Genomic DNA, 25847 nt, shown 5'->3' with positions numbered 1-25847 from the left:
TTTGATCAAATAGGATTAACTGAAGATGAAGTAGCAGCTATGAATAACTATTCAACCAAGAAGGTGTATGGGCTTATTCGTGGAGACTTTTAGAAAATACCATGGAGAAGATTGATATGTAACAATGATGGATTACCTAAGTGGCCGTTTATTCTGTTCTTGGCATTACATAGGAGACTCCAAACAAAAGAAAGAATTGCTTGCTGGGCTAATTTAGATGACATGGATTGTGTCCTATGCTCGAAGGAAAATGAAGACATTGATCACCTATTGTTCGAGTGTGAATATGCAAAGCAAGTATGGTCTAAATTGTTGAAATGGCAAGGCATCACTAGGAATGCTAGTAATTGGCAGCATGAAGTCACATGGAAAATGGAATATGCAAGAAGGAAAACTGTAGATCAAGAGATATACACTACTAAAAATTCGGGCAAAAACGTCCAAAAAAATCGACCAAAGTGAGTCGGTAATGGCCAATAACCGTCCAAAATGCGACCATTTACGTGTGAACGGTATTTTGAAGGTCGGAAGGGCATACCGACCAAAGCTGGTTGGAAATTACCGACCAACTTTTGTCGGTCAATTAAATTCAAAAAAAAAAATTGCCGAAAAAACTGACCAAAGTTGGTCGGTTTTTTAACTATGTAATTAAAAGATGCACTATCTGGGAATCGAATCGGGGTCTGTACTATGGCAGAATACTATTCTACCACTAGACCATTGGTGCATTTTGTTTTAAGATTGTCTTTTATTTCAATTATACTCTTTAATTGTATTTTCGGATGAAAATAACCGACCAAGTTGGTCGATTTTATTAAAAAAAAAATTACCGACCAAATTCGGTCGATTTTTAAAATGACCGGACGAATTAACCGATCGATTTTGGTCGATTTTTTAATATTAATTTTAATTTATTTTAAATAAAAAACCGATCAAAGTTGGTCGGTTTCTTGAAAAATAAATTTCGCGGGACTCAAAAATAGTTTCCCGCATTTTTGTGCCTAAGAAAACCGATCAAAGTTGGTCGGTTTCGTAAAAAATAAAATATTTTGAAAAACCGATCAACTTTGGTTGATTTTTTGGCCGGTTTTTTGACCGACCAAAATTGGTCGGTCGACCGTGATCAATTTTTACCGAATTTCTAGTAGTGATATCGGATGACTTTAGCTGGTGGAGTATACCACCTGTGCCAAGAAAGGAATGCAAGGATCTTCAAGACTCAACAAAGAACTGCTGATCAGGTGACAAAGCAAGTGATAAGAGAGATACATCAAAGAGCACGTAGAATGCATAGGCTAGATAGACACATATCGTTACTAAATTTCTATCCATAAAGGTTGTTTGTGGAGCAGTAGAGTGTTGGCATCGATGTCCAGCAAGTTTGGGACTTAATGTCCAAACTGCTTGTTTTTTATTTTCGGAATTGTAAATATCTTTTTGAGTGATAATATAAATAGTTAGTTACAAAAAAAGATTTGATGATGTTTTGTTCATGTATTTGGTGGCACCCCTATAAAAATTCCTAAGAAACTGTTGGATCAACTAAGGGAGGTCGTTCATGAGAACAGTTAAATAACGAAGATGTCCCAATTCGGATCACAAAAATAGCTACTCCACCTAAATTTAATGGAACCAGTAAATTTTCTTTATCAAATGGTTAAACTGAGAAAAAGGAAAAATAATTTCAATAATTTAATAGCCAATATTGTCTATTTGACTCTTTCCAACTGTTTGATACAACCAATGCAAACAAAGGGCATTCAGATTTCAGAGTTGGTGTTGTCAGCAGTCTCCTAGGGGCTAGGGCTAGGGAAAGATTTTGTATGTAAAACAAATAATTTTTTGCAGGGCAGGTGTCTACATTAGGATTAGTTTTCAACTGATTAGATTTTGTATGTAAAACAATCCCTAGTTTTTTTTAATTAATCTGAGTAGTTTTAACAAAAAACTGATTTATAATCCCCGAAACGTTAGTACACTGTTGTATAGGGGTGTTAAATATTTAATTTAGAGATATACGAGGTGGATTTGAAATTGAGTAAATATTACAAGGGTAGTTAGCGTAATTTACTCTGCACAAAATTAAAGATCTTTTTTTTTTTTTTTGTGGGATGCGCTGGGCTCATGCTGTAGTGCAACGCATAGGCGACGCTCGAGAGCCCAGATAGCAAGCTACCTTAACGGACTCTCCCCCTAAACAATTGAGTTAATATCGTGTGGGCCGATGACCCACATATTAGATATTAAACTGATAAGAACAGATCTAGAGTTTTAGTTTTCTTTGACATGTGGACCCCATTGAACTAATTTAATTAATTAAAGGAACCTTTATTTTTGTGTCTATCTTATTCCATAGTCTCTCTCACCAATTCGTTAATCATTTATGCCCTAAGGTGTTTGGCTATTGGCACAGTTGTGGCAGTTATTTGTTTATTGATGAGGATACGTGATTTCGTGACGTTTTGTTCATAGAGTTGGTGCCACGTCTACTATAATACCCCATCCGTTTAAACTTATGTGTCTTACTATCTTTTTAGTCCATAAAAAAAATGTATCTTTCTATATTTAATCTTTAATTCTAACTTTCCACATGACATATTAAAGATTACAAGATTCAAGGACCATATTATACATTACACACATTTTTTATTTAAGAACTCAAAATTTAAAAGTCTTAAACTTCGTTTCTAGTTAAAGTAAGACACATAAATTGAAACAAATTGCTACGCCAAAATAGTAAATCAATGAAGAGGACTCGTCTCGAAAGGACAACCTAAATAGCTAAGTTACAATTTGAACTGCAATCCGTGAGTTTGGATTTAAAGAATGAAACATGATCCTATATTCGTATCTCATTGAGAAAATCAAATAGTGAATACTAGATTGTTGATGACAAATCACATTCTTGTTAACAGTGGCGCACAGCAGAAGGTTTTGATCATATAGTTTTAATATTTTTTACACTCGCTTATTAATTAGGCAAACCACAGGATCTGGTCAAATTTGCATAATTTGCACAATTCAAACTCCAAATATGTAAAACAATCAATCTTTAAATTCTTTTCTTAAAAAAGTTAAATTTGATATCTTATACCAACTCGAGACTCATATTACAAGGGGATGTAATAGGGTTACACCCATTGGCTACCCCTTCTTATAAAAAGTAGTCGATTAAGATAGGTTTCACTACTGATTTTTTGTGTAAAAGAATGTACCAATAACAACAACATCAATTCTAAGTTTGTGTAGAAGAATAAAAACTGAAAGAGGTACTCATGATTTCTTGTGCAAAGGAAAGCCGCAAAACATAAATTTAGGTCCAAGCAAATAAGCCACACATGGACACATGGGTATCGCCCGTGCCTCCAAATTAATTTAGAAAAATTAACCCAAATAGCCGTCACTTAACCGTTTAAACTAAAAATAGCAGGTGAATGTATAATATATAATATATGTAGATGGCTAAAAAAAGTAAACAGTAAATATGGCCGGCTATTTGTGTAAAGCTCCCCCAAATTTACTCCCAAACCAATTGGGCTTCCGTTCACAACACACAAGACAAGTGGACATTTTGCTTCACAAAAAGCCCATTTACCTTCAGAGCGGCTGATTTACACCAATATCCCTTTTTAGGCCACTTTTTAAATTGTCCCTATTTAAAAGTGTGCAAAAAAATTTGTTCATCTTTTTTTAGACACACACTTGTGATGGCATACGGTAGTGATGCAGCTCACATTAAACCAGCCTTTTTCATCGATTGATGTTTTGTTTACATATATTTTTAACCCTTAAATAAATATTATTACTTTGGGCGAGTTACAGATTTATGAGTAATATAGTACTTACATGGAAACTAATTTGAAGCTGATTATCACAGCTTTATTAGTATTACACCTGCATTTCTCCACTTTCAAGATGAAGCCTGGTCGCAAAATGGTCACAGAAAATAGAAAGATGAAAAAGTGAAGGGAATTTCTATTAAAAAAAAAAGAGAGAGGATAAAGTAACTAAGGATTATGGAAACTACAAATCACTTTTGCCGAGCCCTTTTCCTTTCTTTGGTTACAGGCTTAATTCGATGGTCCTCTTTAACCTTAATATTATGTTGTGTGGATTCCTTAACTTGTGGATTAACAGACTCGAGAATCGGTCCGCGCTTGATTTTTCCAGGCCTCTTGAAGCCCTTCTTAGCTGATAACCAGGATTGCAATGGTACCTTAGAATCAGCATCACCTGGTCTATGATTCTGCCTTCCTAGTTTTCCAGCAATATTGTCTTTCACATTGTTGCCATACTTGGCTTGAAGTTTGTCTTTAGAAGGGCGAGGGCGAACACTTCGTGGCTTCCCAGGTGGATTACCAATTGTTGGAAAGGGCAAGAGGGAAGATGTAGCTTTGTAGTAAGAGCCTTTGTAATGCTGTCGATATGCCCTAGTGACAATGTCTCTTAAAGCCATTGCTGCTTTGTATTCTCTCGTCCTCTTCGAGTAAAATACCATGGCATTATTGGCTAGTAGAAGGAAATCTCTGAAGAGTTCACCTGGTGTTTTGATTGACCAACTGGCCAGTCTTGATTTTACTGTCTCGATATCCATATGACGCCTTATCATTTTCTTGTATCTTGCTCTCTTCTGACTATCAAGACGATGCCTGAAGACCATAGCAGCTTCATGCACTGTAATAGAAGTGAAAATCCTCATCAAGTCATCGTTCCTAAACCTAGATAAGCCTCCTCTATGATCGTTTACTGGAGAATGCCTAATACTATGCTCACAACTGGTTAATGCTTCTTTACAGTGAGAAGTGGAGGCGAGACTGGTAGAACATACATTGTCACTCTCCTCAATGCTCCCTTCTTTGGCATCCCAAACGGCGTCTTTTCTTCTCCTCTTACCTCTTCTCTTCCTTACAGCCCCTCCATTTCCATTGGAAACTTCTGTCACCTTGCTTGTACTTGGAACTTTGTCCCGTTCACAAGACTCTGAACGTTCTAGCTTTACATCTGTCAGGGGTATGGTGGGAACCTGAGACTCAGGGGACTGGTTTGTTCTAATATCAAGCGTGAAGCTGCCAGCAGACAGCCCATCTTTTGCTTCATCTTTCACAAAAGACTCAATATCTTCTGATTTTGTCGGAGGAGCAGGAGATTCAGTGCGACTCAACCCATAGTCTATCTGATCAGATTGTTCCCTCTCAGCCTTTAGGCTTTCAATCTTTGACTCAAGAAATCTGACAATGAGCATAGAGATAAAATATGGGAATCACGGTGTTAAGGAAACAGAAAATTATGGGACCAAGAGACTGCTCATTGCATACATATATTAACCATTTGGCTCATGGAACAGGAGTTTTATGCCATTCAGATGCAGAAAAAAGTGACAAAACATCAGAATTCATTTATGGAGCCTAAGTTTATGCCAAACATCACAAGATAACATGACTCCGCATTTCCTGATACTTTCTTCTTTCTCCTTTCTCGTACTTTTCCAGATTTATTTTCTCTTATTTAGGGCCAGAGAAAAGTGAGCTTTGTGGGGGTGGGGGGTGGGGAAGGAGGTGTATGAGAGCAGAAAATATAATTACCAGAGGTCACAAATATTTTTTTATTTAGATTTTCTCCATAGAAATGCATTCAGTGTGGCCAAGAACTTCAAAATGCCAGGATTTATTAGCTAGTATTTGCTTATCAACTTAAAACAAGGAAGCAGCATATTTACTAACCCAATGGAGCTTTCAGATCTCTCCAATTCCCGCTTCAGCTCTTCAACTCGTCGCTTTCGTAACTCTTCAAACCAAGCACTGGCCAAAAGAAAGTTAAACAAGAAGCACATTGGTTACGGCAAGGATGACATCCTACTACACTCAATTATCAGTACCTTAACAGAAACCACGAATCCATTCCAAAAGGCGAGGGATTAAGCTAGTAGTGCATTTACAAGATAAATTAGCTCAAAAAATTTTACACCTCATAAGATGGATATAAAACTTCCACATATGTGTCGAGATGGTAACGGTTTCATGAATAAACTAATATGCTCATGAAGATGAAGAAGTTGACTCACTTGCAGCCAGAGTAGCGCTTACGTAAGTCCTCGTACCTGGTTCTGCAGGCCTGTAGTTAAGTTTTTCGTCAATGAATCATATCAGCATATCGTAGAGTATGGATAAGTATGGAAAACTTAGGAATGGAGAACACAAAGTCGAGAAAATGCAGTGAAGTTGATTTTGTTACAGTTCTATTCATTGGCTAGTCACAGGTCAGAAAAGCACTAAAATTATGGGGGGAAAAAGTTACTATACTTCATGGTTTCCTTATCTTTGGTTAGTGAAACAAAAACATAAAGTAACCAAGAATCACAAACATATAAAATGTGTTGAACCACAAACTAAAAAGATCCCAATATTCATTGGGGTCGCCTCTTTATTTGGCAGCCACATATTAACTAATAAAGACAAAGTTTAGGCTACCCCAACACCATTATGACACACCAAAAGCTTTAGAGTTCAGATTCTGGTCCACCTATTCTTCCTGCCACATAATTAGGTTCCTAATGGCGACCCCTCTACATCAACAATATTTATGTAATTATATCTACTCAATTTTAGTAGGACAGATAGTGACACAAATACACAACCAAACAATTCACTATTTATCCAAAAACGTAGTATTGTTTTCCTACAAGGAAATTTCCACTGCTGCTACAAAAGAAGATTTGTAGTAGCATTGAGTGATACTCAACGGGAAATATTTACTCAGACCCGATGCATGCGCCAAACTATGATATTAACATAGCCAATGATAAATTAAGCTAGGAGTACATTGTAAATAGTAAATTAATTATGATTAAGTGATAAACTTTGTGCAAAAAAACATGTCATTTACTTATTGCTTTGGTGCATGTAGTGAGTGTAAGTGGTCAAGATGCACAGATTTTAAAACTCTAAATCCACCCTGGACCAGACATAATTCAAAATTAAGGTTGTTGTCTCGTTTAAATTGATATTTTTTTATTTAATTATTTAATCCTATTTAATTATTCCTATGAGATAGGCCCCACAAAATCAAATAGATAAGGAGATACACAACAAAAGAAAACAAAACAAATACCCGACAAAGGACAATAATTCTTCCATAACAGAAGAAAAAAAAAGCGGAGATTACGAACAGACCAAAATATAAACAAAAGAAGTGTTGTCGCTATCATAATGTGATAGGGGCACGTAACGTAAATAAGTGTAAACCTCGGGGGTAAAGCAATAAGGATATACAGTCCGGGCACGGAGCTCCGATGCGACGACGTTCCAATCTCTCGTCCCATGTCGGCGAACAGCGCCACCGAGTATAAGCTCTTCCCACGTACCCCAATTCATCTTCCTGGGCCCCACATCCATTTCCCCCTCCATTAACCGGCTCAAACAATCCAGAACCTCCACGTGTACGGCTCAGATAATTTCTAGACAAAAATAATGTCCCACCCTTAGAGTTTCTAATTTGACTCGACCCGACCTGACACCAAGTTTCTCTAATCTCAGCACCCGGCGCACGTTAGTAACAACCACCACGGCGGCAAAATATCACCGGAAATTACAAAAAAAGGAGGGGAAAAGCTGCTTTTTGGGGGTTGAAGATAATGGAAAATCATGCTTTTTTTCCAATAAAGGTGGTTTCCTGGACGTAAAATGCAAGGTTAGAAGGTTGATTTCTGAAAAGTTCAGTTTTTTAATTCCTTTTTTGTGTGTTCAGAATTTGTGGTAATTTTGGTTAGGGAAGAAAAAGCGAGAGAAAAGGGGTTGACGGAATTCTGTGAAGGTTGAAGATAAGGGAATTCAAGTGAAGAAGTATGGAAAAGAAAGGAAAAAGGAGGAAAATTATTGATGAAGAATGGTTGTTATTGGAAGAGAAAAACATGGAGATTACTGTTTGTTTCTCGAGAATTTTGGTTTACCTGAAATCGAAATATCTCTCTCCCTCTCTCAGGCTCTGCACCTCTGCAGGACGAACAGTGGAAGACATTTTCTTTATTTTTGGGGTCAAAGTGTTAATTTTTATAAACTAAAATGATCCCTGAAGTTTAAAAAATGAGGTATGTCCCCCATAACGTATATCCATTTGTGGAATGGACTATTGTCGTGTTACACGTGTCATGATGTGAGTGATTTGGAATTTAATGGCCCAATGAGATTGAGTTTTACATACATATACAGTGTGCCATATAACTGATTATATAGTAAGTTAATACGTAGTATTTTATTTTTTAAGTTCCTATTAAAAAATTTAAGAAAAATTAATTTGTTATTCTAAATCAATATAATTCGATGATGCCAAAAATATATATACAGCTTTAAACTTATATGTCTAATCTGTGGAGAGAAATAAATTAATTACTCCTGCACAAATAATAATACGGAGTAACCAACTTCACCAACAATACTGTGTAATCCCACAAATGGGACGGAGTAAAACTTAAATGAAGGAAAAAAAAACATTGATAACCAACTTAGTTTACAGTGATACTTTTGTGTTTGGACTTGGGTCGTTTTAGGGTCAATATTAAAATACCTTTCAAATAAGGTGCGTAATTTGATGCTCCAATGCCTTCTTTAACTTCTTTCAGATCTAGAAGGGCAATTCCGGATTTTTTTAGCTCTCAGATATACACATATATTTTGATTCCACAGCACTGAATTCTGCCAAACCCGCTAACTCATTGTTGGATCTACCATTGTCGAAATTTTAGACGGTTCTCCAAAACTTATCTAGGAAAATAGTCAAGAAAATATCTGAAATGTTTAGAAGATCAAAGGAAAATTGTAGTTAAGCTCAGATTCTGTTGCGCTATTTTGCCAAAGGGATTAAAGTTTGTGAAAGTACTTTCTATTTATATTTTCTTCTATATGTCCGAGACCTTTTGCTTGGTGTCCATTTCAATTGATGTCTAGTGTCTTCCCATTTCAATTGTGCAACTTTAATTCTTCTTCTAATATTGCACCAGTTTCGATAGCAACTGAAACTCTATAGTAAACTTGAGAACAAAATACAATATTTTGAGTTTCGATAGCAAGAGAAGAAAAGGCGTATGAACATATGTTTCATTGATCAAATGATGTAATATACATCCAATTTTTACTATTACAGTTTACAGATACATGTACACAACTTACATATGGATACATACAGCCAGGAACTTTAAATATGTTCATGCCGTATTTGAAAGAAGACAGCCATCGCCAAAAGGTTATATGTCGAGAATTTTACAGTTGCCTCCCAAACCAGTTGCAGTGGCAGAGGACAGACATTGCATCTCCTTCTTGCCTGTTTTCCGCTATTACAAGGTTGTTGAAAATGGTAGCAAGCGTGGAAATCCGACGAACAAAATTGTAGGAGTCCAAAAGGCGCCCATCAGTTCGATAATATCTATTTAGCTAACTTCCATTCTGTTAAACTGGACTACGATTCTTGAAGTAGGAGATTTAATTGTAATGCACCTTTTGCCAACAGACCACTTCTCCTACAATAATAGAATGTCAGCAAAAATTGAGTAGCCAACAAAATCAAGACACAAGGACTCTGGGCTTTAGCTGCTTTAGATATGTAAGAAAAGGAGGTAAAGATATCAACTAATTCTAATTGACAACAAGTTGCATCAATCTTGAATATTTCAAAAGTTCAACGCACACCTATTGATTAGAAAATCAAGCCTTAGGCCCCTGTCCTCCAAACCAAACATGTTCAGACACCACATCATGAAGCTTCAGGACTCGGGTCAGTAAGCTTCCATGATGGAAGTATACATTTTTCAATGTACAAAACTGAAGATAGATGAAAATGATTGGAAATCCACCCTCTTTAATAATATCCCTTGTCCAATGAAGCCAGAACCTAAAGATGTTCATTACTTAGTTTGAAGTTTGTTGTGCATCATTGAATATGAAGCTTGCTTACAACACTTAAATTGATGATTCTCAAAAAAAGTGCGGCGCTACTTGTCATTTTTCTGACTTAGAAATTCTAATTGAAATCTAGCAACTCTATCCCAAATCCAGAGAGGTTGAATTGGACCACCAATAAAATAAAATCATAATAGTAATCATAATAATGAAAAGTAAAAAGTGGATTCTTAATTACCTAATAAGTGCTGGAAGTACTTTCTGTATATCTTGGAGATAGACGAAGCACTGTTTGCAGCACTGGATTCTGTTTTAGAGTGTAAGAAATTAGAGACAACCAGACATGCAAGTCGTTTGTATTTACCATCACCCAAGCAGAAAAATGAAAAGTGAGCTGCCTAATCAAGTTAAGCAACCTTACCTTTCTTCTGCATGAAGATCAACCCCTACAGATGGAGGTGCTAAAATGGCTGAGCGAACTACCGGCCCAAAGACTGCAACAAGTTTCAACAGCAGCTCCAGGGAAACATTTGCATGCCTGTGGGAGGACAAAAAGGACGAAGCATTCAACATGTAAAGAAGGAACTTTTTTTTAAACAAGGGAGAACTGTGAAATTTAACAGTGAAATCGGGAAAAATGTTAACAGTAGAATTCCATAAAATCAAATAAATGTAAGGCAACCCTACCACATCCACATAGACAAAACCATGAAACTTAGTGGGCGTTTGGACATAAGAATTGTGAAATCCCGAAAAAAGTGAAACATTTTTTTGAAGTGAAAATGGTATTTGAAAATTAGAGTTGTGTTTGGACATGAATATAATTTGGAGTTGTTTTTGAGTGATTTGAAGTGAATTTTGAAAAACAGCTTTTTGGAGTTTTTCAAATTTTGGAAAATTTCCAAAATTCAACTTCAAGTGAAAATTTTGAAATTTTCATGGCAAAACACTGATCTCGAAAAAAAAAGCGAAAATTTTATGGAAAAAATGAAAAATTTCTTATGGCCAAAAAGGCCCAATTAAAGCTACTAAACCATCTGAGAAAATCACTTTTATCTTCTTAGCTTCAATTGGACCTATTCAGAACCACATTAAACACTGATAACAAAACCACATAAAATATCAAGGTTTGAGAAGACCTGTATGTCATTGCTCATTCTTTTTTGTTCCAGCCTTCCAAATTTATTTATTTCCGTATCTGATAAAACTTTTAATTCCACAAGATGGAGAGGAAAAAATCAATAAAGTTATTTTCCAGAAAAACAAAACCACAAATGGCTTGATTGGTCACCCCTTAGATGATGGTATGAAGAAATAAATAATCACCACGTATAAGGTAGTCATTATTAGAGCAGCACTTTAGTTAATATTTGAAGGAATGTCAAAGTGGAAGCAAAGGCCGACATGTCACAATTTTCGACAATCAAGAGTGGGAGTATGAAGGTAAACTATTATGACTTTGAAGAGGTAAATAAGTTAATACATAGCAAACAACTAAATCTGCATCACTACATACCTTTCTACCTTACTATCAAGTAAGGTTAACAGTACAGGCAGCAAGCAGGAAAACAAATCCAATGTGATAATCTCCATTTTATCTACGAGGACACTAACAACATCGGCTTGTACCTGCAACAGGATATAAATTTAAGAAACACGTTAAAGTATTTGTCAAATATAATATTTGGGAAGAGGCCATGACAGAGAAGTTTCAATGAATGCTCACGGAATGGTCTGGCAACTTCCTCAAGGCATTTATAGCACCCCTAATGTCATTCCGTTCCCAAAAGTGACGAACTACCTGAGAGGTTAAAAGACTATACTTGTCAGAGGCTTCAAGCATTACAAAATGACAAACAGATTTCCTATATCATAAGTATCAAACAGAAAGATCTTCAAATTTCCTACGAAGTCTGCATGCCACACTGTTTTGAAACGCGTAACCAGAAGCTCAAGTTACAAACTATCATCAGCTAAATGTTACCTGCAGCTTTGTCAGCCGAGATCTAAACGAACTTAGTAGCACATCATGGCTCTGCATAAGATCTTCAATAACAAAATTATCATTCTGAGCTGACTCACACTGTGCAATAGTCTGCTGATCTGTATTCTGCATGTATGCAAAAAACAAAGAGTTGGGCCAATGTTGTAATCGCTGCACGGGCCAACCATCATCTAGTTTACCAAATATAGATTGAAATATTGAAAGAGAAAGCTGCAATACAGTCAATGTTACAAGTGAAATCAGTTTTGACCCTAACTCCACCTCCATTTCCCTGTCTCAACTTCCGAGATGGAAGGGGAAACAAAGCTGGGAAGCAGAGCTTCATTTAAAACATGGAGAAAATGAGAAAAAGAGCTTCATTTAAAACATCGTTCGTGCTTCCAAATAATCCAATTCAAAGCTTAATCAAAGAATTGTTTTGTGGAGTTCTACCATGAAGAAAAAGTTTAAAAAATGAAAATATACTAACTCTTTGTAACGGTAACTCTTTAAGACACTGTACAAGTATATTATCTGTTAAGTTCTCTACTTGCACTAACTAGAATTTCTTATGTTCACAAAATCAACAAGCACTTTTAGCTATTAAAGATTTTTTTTGGGCTTGCACAATTTACTTAGCAGTTAGCACAGTGCAGGACATGTATATCAGCATTTGCACCATTACTTAGAACATAAAGGTATGTCTGATACACATAAACCAAGCAATATCAACATATCCACAAAACAGAACCACGTAAGAAACAATCAAGTATAGGTGGCACAAGCTCAATACCAGCAAAGGGGCTGTTAATGGTTCCTCAGCATTAGAACCAGAAGACAACAAGCGGAATGTTTGTGCTTCCTCAGCTTTAGAACGAGAAGCTAATAAACGTGATGTTTTAGCTTCCTCTGTTTTTGAACGAAAAGCTGACAAACGGGATGTTCTTGCTCCGGTTCTAAACTTAGAAACAGGCATTGGGGATGCTTCCAGTTCCGCAGCTTTAGGACGAGAAGCTGGCAAACGGGATCTTCTTACATTCTCAGGTTTAATCTGTGAAGATGGCACAGGGGATGCTTCTAATTCCTCAGCTTTTGAACGAGAAGCTGGTAAACGGGATTTTCTTACATCCTCGGATTTAACCTGTGAAGCTGGTTTAGGGGAAGCTTCAAATTCCTCAGCTTTGGAACAAGAAACTGGTAAATGAGATGCTCTTACTTCCTCAGATTCAAACTGAGAAGCTGGCATAGGAGATGCTTCTAACTTCTCAACATGAGAAGCTGGTAAATGGGTTGTTTTTACTTCCTCAGATTTAAACTTAGAATCTGGCTTATTGGATGCTTCTAATTCCTCAACTTCATATTGAGAAGCTGGCAAAGTACATGTATTTGCTTCCTCGATTCCAGAATGAGATGGAGGCAAAGGCCGTGTTGCTTCCTCTGCTTTAAAACGAGAAGCTGTCGAAGGGGTTGTTTCTGGTTCCTCATCTTTTTTTTTGATAAAGGTTTCTGGTTCCTCATCTTTACAACAGGAAGGTGCCAAAGGGGATATTTCTACTTCCTCAGTTTTAGAATGAGACACCGCATCTAGCTTAAGGATATCATCCATGTTCAACCCTTCTCTTTTCTCAAATCTCTCAACCAAACTGCGTGTCCTTCCTCGCACTACTGCCACTGCCATTTTAAACAAAGGATTGATTAGAATTCTTTTGAATTTTTACTTCAAAAAAAAAAAGAATGTTTTAAAATTTCCTTTTGTTATAACATAATTTTATCAGATAGCAACCTCCATTCACAAATTTAACCGGATTTAACTCTTTCCTGCCTTCCAAGGCCACATTACCTGAAACATAATGGAAATAAAGTCAATATTTGTTGTCATGCTTGTAACTTATGCATCTGTATGTGCACGGGAAAGACCAAATACAAAACTTTAAAGCATTACTTAGAGTTACAACTTTAAACCATTGCTAGAGAACTAAAATGTCGCCAAACCAGGAAGTGGACACAGCGGCTTACGAAGTATCAGGCAAAAGCAAACAATGATCATTCAGACTGCAGGATTTGCAAGCTAATTATGATTTTTCAAAAAACATCATACATCAAATCACTACTCAGGTATAAAATAATTAAATTAAGACAATCTTATCTCTAAACACGGACCAGACTGGAATTATGTATAGTTTAAAACTTTAAATTTTGTTATTTCCTTCAAGATGAAGAAACCTGCAACTAGAGTAAAAATCAGCATCCAAAATTAGCAGAAACCCTAGAAAAGAATAACAGAGGAAGAATGCAGAAGCAGAACACTGTGCAACATGGAAACAAACAATAGAGCTCAAAAGCCGATTCAAATAAAGAGCATTTTAGAACTAACGGTTCTCCTGATTATTTGGCGGTGATAGCAATGATACTTTCTCTGGCTTTTCTCCACCGTGCTTGACAGCTGAATCTTTTGCCTCAGAACATTCCCTGGAACTATTATCTGTCATACGCCTGCTATCAATATCTGATTCGTTCTTACAATCTACTGTACAAGGCAACTTGTCAGCAGATTCAGACTCAAGAGTCACAGAAATCTTCTCCATATCGAATTTGTTGTTGGACAAGCGCTTTATGTGAGACGGCTTTTGTGATATACCACCACTTGCCCTGTTTGCAGTAATAGATTCCCTTCTACAAGTATCCAAGTTCTTTGCCTCTGGAATATCACGAGGCACAACACTGGGGACGATAAATGATTTACTTACTGCCAATCCATTAGTTTTTGCAGGTAAATCATTGGCAGAATTAAGCTTCTGGCTCGACTGTTTCTTGTTTTCCTTATAATCTGAAGGGGGGGCCACTTTTGGAGAATGAGAAGTAACTTTCTTTATGGTTACAGGATTTTCACCTGCAATATGGAATTTTTAAATGCATAGAAATTAGAACTGCTAATTTAATAGTGGGCAAGTAAATTGATAATTGTGATACCAGATGAAGTAGAAGTTATCCAATAAAAAGTTGCAGTTTAACAACTAATGAAGAACTATGATGATATTCATAAAATCCTTCTATATAAGAGTACATCAGTGGCAAGGTCAGATCTTCTAACTACCCAACATTGGCATGTTAGAGCTACTAAACCTAAAAAGACAGAACAAGTTGGTTCAACCTAATGACCAAGTTTATTCAAGCTAACCATCAGTACACAGACATCTCAGGTAATAAATTACCCAAGACCATTCTATTTCACCCTATGTGTATGGTTATACTTGAACAAGATTGTCCACATTTTAGTTATACCAAGCAACCAAAGGTGTATGACTCTTCTTTTTGCCTAGTCATAATTTTGGTTTCTTCAAAATAGCCATTGTTTAGCTTCTAAAATTTGTGATAAAGACAGTATTTTCTCAAACTTTCAGTAATACAGTAGTTTTTCTCTTAACAGATCCACGGTACATGGAAGTGGGTGAATCAATAATAAATTCTCTGAATGCATACACAAGAATTAAAGGCGGCTTTGCCAGCATTAGGGACGTGACTACAATGCAATTAGAAGACCATCAGCATAGTTTCTTCCTGGCAGAAACGTAAGCCTTTTGTATCTTCATCTTATTTGCATAACATATGCAGTATGGAAGCTGACTGATGTTTGATCAAGTCTCCCTCCGAATGTGATGATCGTCCATGCAATTATGGCTGCTTAATTTTCTTCTGATTTCTGCAGGTGCAAGTATTTGTATCCACTTTTTGATGATTCGTTTCTCCTTAATCAAAATTACATTTTTACAACTGAGGGTCATCACCTGCCTGTTAGACGCAGTTGGCATGAGAGGCTTCCTGAGGCTTATAATCTAAGTAATGGAAGTTCTGTCAAGGTATAATTTCCTTTCCATTAACAATTGTCATTGGTCTGTGTTCCTTAATGCCATTTCCACATTTGAAGATGACAATTTTAGAGTTCCTTAATGCCAGGTTGTTAATTTTCTTTTTAGTTTTCATGGTCTGTTTTTGCTTTTGAGAGGAGGATGTAAAAACAACTTACTATCCACATATATATTCTTTATTTCTTTGGAATCAATGTCAGGTGATGTGCAGCGCAGACTTGAATTAGAACTTCTGTTGCTTCCTACTCTTTCTAGACGACACTCCACATGTTCCTGTTTCTGCTCCAAGTTACTTTGTCTCTCTGGAGTTAAACCAGCTCCATAGGGCTCAATAAGCTGACAGGTAAGAGCACAAAAGTAAAACAAAGTGTAAAACCAATGGAGAAAACTGATGTTGAAACATAAGGGTCAAGTGTAAGCCAAAACTGAAACCATGTACAAGTTTGACTTAAGCTTCAGTGATCAAGTAATTACCGAAATATCTGCAACCCAAACACCAACATAGTTTTGGTAATAGGCACCACCTACAAGCTTCCCATCATGTATGCAGAGATCACTTAAAGTTGACCATCCCATTTCAACGGAGTCGTGACAAATTACAGGCTCCCATGAATAAACCTTCAGGTCAAAGGTGGTCAAAAATCATCAGAATTGCTAGTTTCAATAATACAATTAGAGCAATGCAGAATGCCAGGAGATTAACCTTCAAGCTATCATCCAGTCCACAGAACAGAGTCCTTCCATCAGGGTGAAAGGTCATTGATCGTACACCTGCAGCCTAGAAGAGCACGTCAAAACTTTCCACAAACATAACGTATCTGAGTAGATTAAATTTTAACATAATAAAAACAAATATATTGGGAAGCAACATAATGTCCTGTCTCATAACAAAGAATAATATGTACCAATATCAATAATGCCCAGAAAAGAAATTATACATGCAAGAGAATAAGATTTTTTTTTCAGATAGCCAGTTATTCTTGGTTCTACACCTGAGAAGAACACCACATTCAATTGACCAGTATAAAATTTTGAAGGGGGAATCAAGTCTAATGGCTTCAGCCCACCTATCCTTCTAATGCATGCAAGAGTAAAATGAAACATAAGGGGCACAAAGACAGCAGGAAATATTTCTACCAGGTAGGTATCCCAAGACATTATGTACCCTACAGTCTCTTCCGATCATCCTCTGAGAGACATGGTAGAGAAACTCGCATGAGATAACCATTTAGATCCTATAATGCTTATCCAAGAAAGAACCTCATAATTATGCTCACTAAATAACTGCTTCAATCAATTCATGTAGTATAACCAAGTTACTGGTGCAACTTTTAAATCATGTTTGTAACAGCAAAATAAAAGAATATTTATTTTAGTTATATGAGCATTTTGATACAAGCTCATAACAGAAAAGCTAACAAGAAGGCAAACATCAAGAGGGAAATAAGTTTTAGGGGTAAGTACTAAGTAGTCAGAGTTACTTCAAAGCATGAAATGTAGACAAATATCTCGATATGATCTAACAACCAACAAGCACACAACTAGGAATACCTTCCAAGATCTTGTTTTCACAAGGTGTAAATTTTTCTTTTTTAAAGAATAAAAAGTTGAAAGAAAATGGCATAGATACCTCACGTCTGGTAGATCCAATCAATTCAAATGTTTCCAAATCCCAAAAGTTTACAGTACGGTCCGCAGAACCTGAGAACAACTCAAGTGTTGAAACAAGATCACATGGTAAGAGCTGGAAAAAAAAGTATCTTTATTTGGAGAAAGACTAGGTACAAAACTTTACTGAGATTTGAGAATAAAATATTTGATCCTGGTTGAACAATACAATCTTATGATGGATCTGGTTTAAAAAAACCACCATAAATGGACCATTACAACCATTTTCCTTATAATAGATGGAGAGCTTAAAAATAGGTATAACCATTTTCAACTCTCAAGTACACCACCACTTCCCAAATTGTTTTGAAATTCTCATAATCTGACCAATGTAACAGTGAAACAAGCCCTATTGCTTCTTAAACACGCACCTTCTTCCTGTGATTCCTTTATTCATCTAAAATTGACCAGATTCTCATTTCTAATCGAAAAGTTAAGCAAGTACAAGTATTTATGACAAAGGAAGGCAAGAACCCAGAGCCTTTTGGCAAGCCGATAAAACTAAGCGGCATGTTAACCACTAATGTAATGAAAATGGATCCTATTTTTAGAAGATGTAGAAACACAACTGGAATTTGAAATAAACCAAAAGAAAGGTTAAGGACAAAGGTAAGGAGAATCATTTACATCAAAAGAAAAAGGTAATGGAAAGAAGAAAGCCAGACAAAAATTTGTTCAGGGAACCATCTATGATCGGGCACAGAATTTTAAAAAAGTACCTGTTGCCAGAAGAAACTCAAGTGGATGGAAATCTATAGATCGAACATGCCCTTCATGGGACTTGAAATCATGCAAGAGCTTTCCAGCTGTTAGGTCCCATACCTGACTAACAATAAAGGTTAATACTCTAGCAAAAAAGAGTCTACTAATGTCACATCTTTTGCCAACTTAGGAATTACCTTCACAACATTGTCAAATCCACCAGAAACCACCCAGCGGCCATCAGGAGAGAATCTAATGGTACTTATTCCTCGAGTGTGACCTTTGTACGTATGGATGCACCCTTTCTTTCTTATATCCCATAACTTAAGATTAGTGTCCATAGATCCAGATGCAAAAAATTCACCAAAAGGATGGAATTCACAAGCCGTGCAATACGATCTGTGTCCATTAAGAGTGCGAACCACTACACTTCAAGAACATTTACCAGATTAGAAGTCAAACTAGACATAACTTGCTCATCTAAGAAATAGGATCACATATTTTAGTTAATAGGCAGATAATTCAACGCTTGAATACGTTCATTTAAGTATGACTAATATCAATCCTGAAATCATAAAGCAAGTTTCTTGTCTAAACTGAAGATCCACACAGATGCTCTTTCGGTTCCATACGAGTTGGTTCATAAATACATGACCATGCACTAAGTGTTAATCGCAATTAAATGTACAGCATACCATCGTGAAGCAGTTAGCTTTCTACTTGCATAAGCAATCAAATCAACAAGCTGTTAGCCGTTTACTCCCGTCAAGACATACGCTTGGCTCATTTACACCAAAAGCATTGGGCCAACTAGCCAAGGCAACTTTAGTTAATGCTTTCTCATAACTATAGGTCTAGCAGGTGCTTAATATGTAGGCCAAATGCTTAGAGGATAACACATCAAAGTCATCAAATAAACATTTAGAGCACATTCACTGCAACACTTAAGAGTAAAGCTAGTACAAAATATAGAGTTAAAAAGAAACATCAACTTACTTTTTGTTTCTTCCAGATCCCATAGCTTTATTACACCTGATGAAGATCCAGCAAGCACTAGAACCTCTGCTGAGTCAAAAGCTACAGATTCTACTGGACTCGTGTGACCACTTAGGCTCTGCACAATTGTACAAAGGCAGACCTAATCAATCTCAGATAACTAACTGAATTAAAATAAATAAAAATAAGATCATGTAGCAGTCACCTTAACATCACAGTCAGTCAACAAATAATTTCATGCATTGATAGTTAGATGAATTACCAAGACACTCGAAAGGTTTACAGTTTCCATATATTTTTGTTCTTTTTTTAATGAGGGTTGTGTCCGAGCTAGTTTGCGTGCACCTCAGCTATTCCACCGGGTTCTTGCTACCTCCCACAAGCAAAGGTACCAGGTAACAACTCACCACCTCGGCTTAGGAAAATGGGATGAAATCGCCTACTCCCTATGTTTCAATTTATGTGGCAAAGTTTGGATAAACACGGAGTTTAAGAAAGAAAGGATGACTTGAATGGTCATAAGCATACCATAACATTTGTGTAGCTCTAAGACATTTGAAACTTGCGGTCATAATCATTACATAACATTAGTGTGGCTATAAAAGCTTCCCATTAAGGCTAAGATGGGAAGTGAAGTTAATTTGTTGACAAATTTAGAAAGTTGTCATTCCGTTTTAACAGACAAAGTAAGAAATGTTGCCACATAAACTGAAAGGAGGGAGAAGTATTTTTTGCCTCTGCTGGGATATGTTTTATATTTGCATTCATAGCACAGGTTGTAACCAACACATTAGTAAGACGAACAAATGAAAAAATGCAATGTTTCCTGTTTCGGATCATTCAAAAGAAACCACAGGACTCTGGCATTTTCAAGCGGCAGCTCAAAACTCAACTGGTAAAGACTCTTATAAGGCACAAATAAAGGAACAATGTAATGTCACCTCACTTAGAACTAAATGGCAGCACTAACAATTTCAACAGTTCCCTTCCCATCCAAATTGCACGCGTTATACTTGATTCCTCAATCATCACTCATTCTAATTAGCTAGACTAGGATTCAACAGCAAAAGCAGCAGTAGCTCTTCCAGCATAGAAGGCATAATCACAATAGATCACTCATTTACTGTATTTTGCATTTGAATTAAAATTTCATAGAAAAAGAAAGATCCCATTGTTAAAGCAAACTCAAATATCCCAATTAAGCAAAACAACATTTCTCAGGCAAGTGAACTAGAAAAGATGGAATTTTTGAACTCACGGCGGTGGATGTTGGTTTACCAATGGACCAAAGATTCACAGTTTGATCATCTCCACCAGTGAGAAACTGCCTACGTGTCTTCTTCCCAAATCTTAAACAGTTTACATTCCCCGAATGCGCCACAAATTCCTCTATATTCCATATTAGTCAAGTATCACAAACAACAGAGTACGAAAATAAAAACTTCTCCACATACTTGAAACTAAAAGAAAAAAGAAAAAATTTTACACATTGAAGTTCAAAATATGCACCTACAACACAAAACTATTAGCTCAATCAATAAGCATAGGAAACCAAAAAAAAAAAAAAAAAACAGAATTTACTAATACACAAATAAATTCAAAATTTTGAAGAAAAAAAAAAGTTACTACTAAATTCCTCCTTCAATTTTCAGCTACTTACTATAGAGTTTTGTATAATAATCTCAGATCAAATAAAAATTATAACATCAAAGCAAGATTCAAATTTGAACCGCATTTAAGTAAAGAAGGAGAACGAAAAGAAAACTTCAAAAAGGATACGCAATTTGTAGCCACGTTTTGCCATTTCTGTACAGCAAATCGGAAAAGTCGGTACGAGATTGGAGCACCGACAAACGGCGTCGTAGCGGTGGACGGCGAAGAGAAGAGTTCCGTTGTGGATGACAGAGAGGAAGGAAAAGTGAGTGGAAAATCCACAGAGAAAGTTAGGAATCAATTTGTCTGAGGGAAAAGGAAAAGCAGCTAAAAAGGGAAAGGGAAAATTCACACAAGGATTTGAAGAAAGAAGAGGACCTGAAAAAAGGAATTGCCAAAAAAATATACTCTACTAGTTTTTACAAACTTCTGTGGTACCCCTTCTCTTTCCTCGAAAGTATAAAGGTAAGATTCAAACAACAGTCACTCCAGATTTACTAATTTACTCCCCTAGTTTTTTACTGTTCTCTGTAATTATAAATTTATATTAATTCTTCCTGGGATTTTAGGGAAGAGAGGGTTTGGGTAGCATCAAAATTTTGCTGATATAGAATGAAGTCGCAATCATTACAATTTATATAAAGTAATTATTCTTATTATAAATGCAGAAATATTTAGAAATATTATAAAATCAGAGATTGGTAAATTCTGAATTTCAATCTGTGTTAGATCGTCAATATTATGCCGTTGTTGTGATACAACAAGTAAATTACTATACCATTTACCATCCCCTCTCATCCCAAAAAGAATTTAAGAAAAAGGAAGAGAAAAAAAAATGTAACGAAACCCAGTTGTTAGATCTGTTTGGATAAAATTTTCAGACTAAGATTTGTTTATTCTCATTTTTAACCGGAAGACATGTGATTTAACATTATTTTCTGGTATACAATTATTGCAGAATCTTTGTTTTTCAATTTGAATTAAAAATTGTTAGTTGTATTGACTTGTCCAAACATTCTAGCCACTAACAAAAACCAGCTCTGGTGGTCAAGGACCATTTGTCCCCTTTTTAACGTTTCTTTATCGTTTTTGGTCTTTGATATCAAAAATATTATTTTGAAAAATGTAGAAACACGTAAATAGTAGGTGGAATTTCATTTTAGTGTAAAAAAACTTATATTTGATTAAAAGATAGAATGCACTGGATATAAATAATTAAATATACGCATAAAATAGAAGTCTTTTAAGAAGAATAAATATTTAAATTAGCAGACTATAACTTCCAATATCATCCTTTACCTACCAGAAGAAAATAAATAAATTGGCAATATTTCAAAATAAGAAATACGTAATTTGTGCCTCTAAAGATCGATGATATAGGGAACAGAGATTTTCTTAATACTTGAGAGTTTAAATAATGATGAAGAAGTACTTTAAGACCTCGTTTTTGTTAAGAAAGCAACGTAATGTCTATTAGATGTTCAATTAAGTTTTGTCTTTTTCAGGAAAAAAAATAGTATTATTTTTGAGCTTTCAAGTCAACTTTAATGGAGTAATAAATTAAAAATTAATTAAAATACTCATCCATCATTTAGATAGAGGCAATTCAACAAACTCATAATCAATTAAATTGATTGTTTTTCTTTTTAATTTCTTTTAAAAATGAAATGAGGAAGTTCGAGATAAGAGAAAGAGAAGAAAAAGATCAGGTGAAAATTAATGAGATGAGGGTATTCAAGAAATGAGAATGGAAAGAAAAAATAAGATAGAAAATTGAAACCTATACTTAAAAAATATAAGGTTACAATTTTTTCAATAAGCTACTAGCTGTAAACTTCTGACTTAGAACATAATTCGAATCATATATATGTTCCTAACAAGAGAAAATAATATTTAAAAAGTTATCGTGACCTTTAATTATCAATTAAAAATAAAATTAGTTACTGAGTTTGGTAATTGCACTACGTATTTTTTTCATGTCATCTTTATTGGAAGAGGATTAAGTGGTGAACTGTCATTGTCAACCCCATAATGATTCATTGATGCATTTGACTTCTTTTTCACAGATAGTTGCCTCGAGATTAATGGTTAATTGTTAAATAATCTGCAAATATCCCAGATCGTGATAATCTACCAACTTTTTTGAAAATGTTATTTTAATAGTACATGATCGTTATTTCTAATAGTCAAAGAAAATAAAATGTAGGTTCACTAGTTATGTGGCTAATTAAAGAAATAAACTTTTACCATCACTATTGTTTTCATCATTAGGACAATAATTATGGGATTTCCATGCATAATGTTATAGCCAATAGAGAGGGTGAACTATTCTTAGTGCAATTATTATAACTTGCTAAGAAGTAAGAATAGGTATGAGGCATTGAAACCTCTTAGACTTGAAGTAAAAGGAAGTAAGGAACAAAACTAACTTATGAGTTATGACTGCATTTCTAAAACACAATAATTCATTTTAACTACTTAATTCCAAAAGTATGAATTCTTGATATTACCAACTGGTATAAAAGTTTGACACATATGAGTTATGATCATTTGGTAGGAGAGATTAGAGATGTAAGAACAATTCGATCTTTTCTACGGCACGAATTATATCAAACAAAATTATAGATGAGATTTAATGTAGATCTAACATTTAATTGTAATACAAAAAAGATTGAGAATAATATTTCAAAGTTAGATGAAATTGCAGTAGTAACCTTTTTTTAAGTATAGCAATTATTGATTGTAACAAAATCTGAGCTAATGTGTTGTTGCCTGCTTGTTTGGAGGTTTCATGATAGTTGATCATCATGTTTGTGAATGTTCATTGTATTACCTTTTAATGAATTGCTTTTCACTGTGAACAATGTGCCATGTTCCCTTACCATTATGTTTTCTATTTTTCATTTTGTCATATCAATGTTTTTTAGGTCAGTTTTGCGCACTGCAATTATTTCGTAGGGTATTTGTTATTTTTTATTAGTACATGCCCGGTATAACTTTTGTCCACCAAAATTTAGATATTTTGGAAAGAAATTACTACTATATTTTTTTTGTCTATATTAAAATTCTAAGACCATCTCCAACCCAACATCATTTTTTACGCCAAATGCTATTTTGGTGTAAGATTTGATATTTTGGTACTCCAACCCAACAACATTTCGTACACCATTTTGGTATGTGAATAGTGTTACATCAAATTTGGTGTAACGCTATTCATCAACACCACTACTATTCATCATATTTTATTATTATATTTTATTATATAATATTTTTAATTTAATATATTATAAATTTCGTAATTACATATACTTTTTATGTAATATATTTATAATATTAATTTACATCTTAATTTTGGTGCATAATTTTTATAAATTAATTTTTGTATATATTATTTTTATATAAAATTATAAGTTAATTTTAGTATAAGTTATAATTGTATAAAAATATATAACAATCAAAAAAATAAAAATTGCAAATCTAAAATATAATATGTTATTTATAAATAACATAATGTTCATTAAATAATATAAAAATAAATATTTAATACAGTAGCGACTGACAAGGTTAAAATTAAAAATATATTAAATAACATAATGGGATTAGAAATTTACAACAATAATTTAGTACTCTGATAGGTCGCTTCCAGATCCACCAATATCAGTAAAATATTGAATGTATGATGTGGGTTATTATTTAGCTAACGGTATACATCCAAAATGGTCTACTATTGTGCAAACTATTCGTGAGCCACGTTCTCAAAAGAAGAAATATTTCGCAATGAAACAAGAATCATGTCGAAAAGATGTTGAACATGCATTCAGAGTTTTGCAATCTCGTCTTGCAATTATTGCATGGTCGTCATGGTTTGGGAGAAAAGGAGGGCTACATGATATATTAACCACATGTATTATACTGCACAACATGACATATAATCGAGGATGAACGTGATCTTAATGCACTAATTCAAGACGCTTGGGAAGGTTCAACTCCAACAGTAGAAATGGTAGTAGATGAATATTACCGATTTTGAACAATTTTTAGTTCGACACAAAAAAATTAGGACAAAGATGCTCATTTTGCACCTCGTAATGCATTAATAGAGCATTTATGGGAGCAACATACTAACCTTGAAAGTTGAATATTTATGTAGAAATTAAACTAAATTTTATCATAATGTAATATTTATTTAACTATATCTTATCAATGATTTCATTTTTATTTGAATTATCCAGTAATATGTATAATATATAATATTTGCTTAAAATTTATATTATTTAGAAATTTATGGTATAAAATAACTTTATATTAAATGGTTATATAAGAAAGGAATATGAGTTATATGGGATGAATATGTAAAAAGGAAAAAAGAAAGGATTTGTTTATGAAATAAAAAAATAAATTTAAATAAAATAAAATAAAATAATATAGAAGAGAGAGAAGAATATAAAAAGGATATTCTTTTTTGGTGTAAAAAATAATGTAATGGGTTAGAATTAATTTGGACCATTTGGTGTAAAAAGATGGTGCAAGGGTTGGAGATGCCCTAAGCTCTTGTCTCTCATAATTTTTATCCCCTCATTAACCACTAGGTCATATTAATCAATAGTTAAAAATATATATTTGTGATTGTTCCACAAGAAATAAACAGAAAAATATGGTAGACCTAAGACAGTTACGGTATAAGCTTTATCCAATACTAGGTGTCTTTTTTCTTCTTTTTCCTTTCAATTTTTTGAAAAAGCATAAAACCATCTTTCATGTGCTAAAATTGTGCCTTGTTCCATGATCTGATGGCTCTGTCAATTCATACAACTTATCAGTGCTTAGAGTAACAAAGTCTTTTTTTCTTTTATAATACAGTTAAATTGAGTACTTATTAATGAATTAATTCCAACAGTTGCACGAGGAAATTTAATTTTTTTTTAATGGTATTACATAACCAAAGAGTACTTCATGTGCAGCACAAAAAATGTGTTCTTGTCCTTTTTCATCCACCGCCATCCAAAACTTTTTTCCTTTTGTTGTTTTTTGATTAAGGAAACGTCCAACATTAAATTACAAAGCTAGATAGTAAAATATAATACTATTAAG

General features: G+C 34.7%; 2 protein-coding genes, 1 long non-coding RNA gene and 1 pseudogene across 5 annotated transcripts; 1 reads left to right on the top strand and 3 right to left on the bottom strand.

Annotated features, from left to right (window-relative positions):
* Positions 1–2106: 2106 nt before the first annotated feature.
* On the bottom strand, positions 2107–2279 carry LOC117275623 (U2 spliceosomal RNA; annotated as a pseudogene).
* A 1670-nt stretch (positions 2280–3949) lies between these two features.
* LOC104089613 (uncharacterized) lies at positions 3950–7768 on the bottom strand. Its single transcript, XM_009594588.3, has 4 exons — positions 7242–7768; positions 6062–6111; positions 5721–5798; positions 3950–5228 (listed from the first exon to the last, which is right to left on the bottom strand). Exons 1-4 carry the CDS (start codon positions 7401–7403, stop codon positions 4031–4033), a joined length of 1488 nt encoding a protein of 495 aa, XP_009592883.1. The 5' UTR covers positions 7404–7768; the 3' UTR covers positions 3950–4030.
* Positions 7551–8197, top strand: LOC104089556 (uncharacterized). Its single transcript, XR_684776.4, has 2 exons — positions 7551–7686; positions 7766–8197. It is a non-coding gene; the product is annotated as an uncharacterized lncRNA (long non-coding RNA).
* Positions 8198–9071: 874 nt separating this feature from the next.
* LOC104089957 (katanin p80 WD40 repeat-containing subunit B1 homolog KTN80.1) lies at positions 9072–21612 on the bottom strand. 3 transcript variants are annotated; one of them, XM_009595006.4, is made up of 18 exons: positions 20883–21611; positions 20362–20492; positions 19104–19221; positions 18305–18531; positions 18125–18227; positions 17368–17438; positions 16441–16515; positions 16212–16355; positions 15896–16073; positions 14246–14761; positions 13655–13711; positions 12665–13542; positions 11872–11997; positions 11614–11688; positions 11404–11516; positions 10309–10425; positions 10126–10194; positions 9072–9508 (listed from the first exon to the last, which is right to left on the bottom strand). In XM_009595006.4, exons 1-18 carry the CDS (start codon positions 20905–20907, stop codon positions 9448–9450), a joined length of 3084 nt encoding a protein of 1027 aa, XP_009593301.1. In that variant the 5' UTR covers positions 20908–21611; the 3' UTR covers positions 9072–9447. The 3 variants fall into 3 exon arrangements, with proteins under 3 accessions (XP_009593301.1, XP_070051714.1, XP_009593363.1); XM_070195613.1 differs by lacking the exon at positions 10126–10194 and having other exon boundaries at positions 20883–21612; XM_009595068.3 differs by lacking the exon at positions 20883–21611 and having other exon boundaries at positions 18305–18536.
* Positions 21613–25847: the final 4235 nt, after the last annotated feature.

The sequence above is a fragment of the Nicotiana tomentosiformis genome, chromosome 2 (assembly GCF_000390325.3).
Source record: "Nicotiana tomentosiformis chromosome 2, ASM39032v3, whole genome shotgun sequence".
In the NCBI taxonomy this organism is placed as follows: domain Eukaryota; kingdom Viridiplantae; phylum Streptophyta; class Magnoliopsida; order Solanales; family Solanaceae; genus Nicotiana; species Nicotiana tomentosiformis.
Note: the sequence above shows the minus strand (reverse complement) of the source record. Positions and strands in the feature narration are given on the sequence as shown.

Excerpts from the sequence above, each read along its gene's own strand:
- LOC104089613 (XM_009594588.3), bottom strand. The coding sequence starts at position 7,403 with ATGGAGGGGGAAATGGATGTGGGGCCCAGGAAGATGAATTGGGGTACG. Across the intron at positions 6,112-7,241 it reads CTTATTGCTTTACCCCCGAG|GCCTGCAGAACCAGGTACGA; the intron begins GTTTACACTTAT and ends ACTTAACTACAG. Across the intron at positions 5,229-5,720 it reads AGATCTGAAAGCTCCATTGG|ATTTCTTGAGTCAAAGATTG; the intron begins GTTAGTAAATAT and ends GCTCATTGTCAG.
- LOC104089957 (XM_009595006.4), bottom strand. The coding sequence starts at position 20,907 with ATGGCAAAACGTGGCTACAAATTGC. Across the intron at positions 17,439-18,124 it reads TGAGTTTCTTCTGGCAACAG|GTTCTGCGGACCGTACTGTA; the intron begins GTACTTTTTTAA and ends AGTTGTTCTCAG. Across the intron at positions 10,426-11,403 it reads CTTGATAGTAAGGTAGAAAG|GCATGCAAATGTTTCCCTGG; the intron begins GTATGTAGTGAT and ends GTCCTCCCACAG.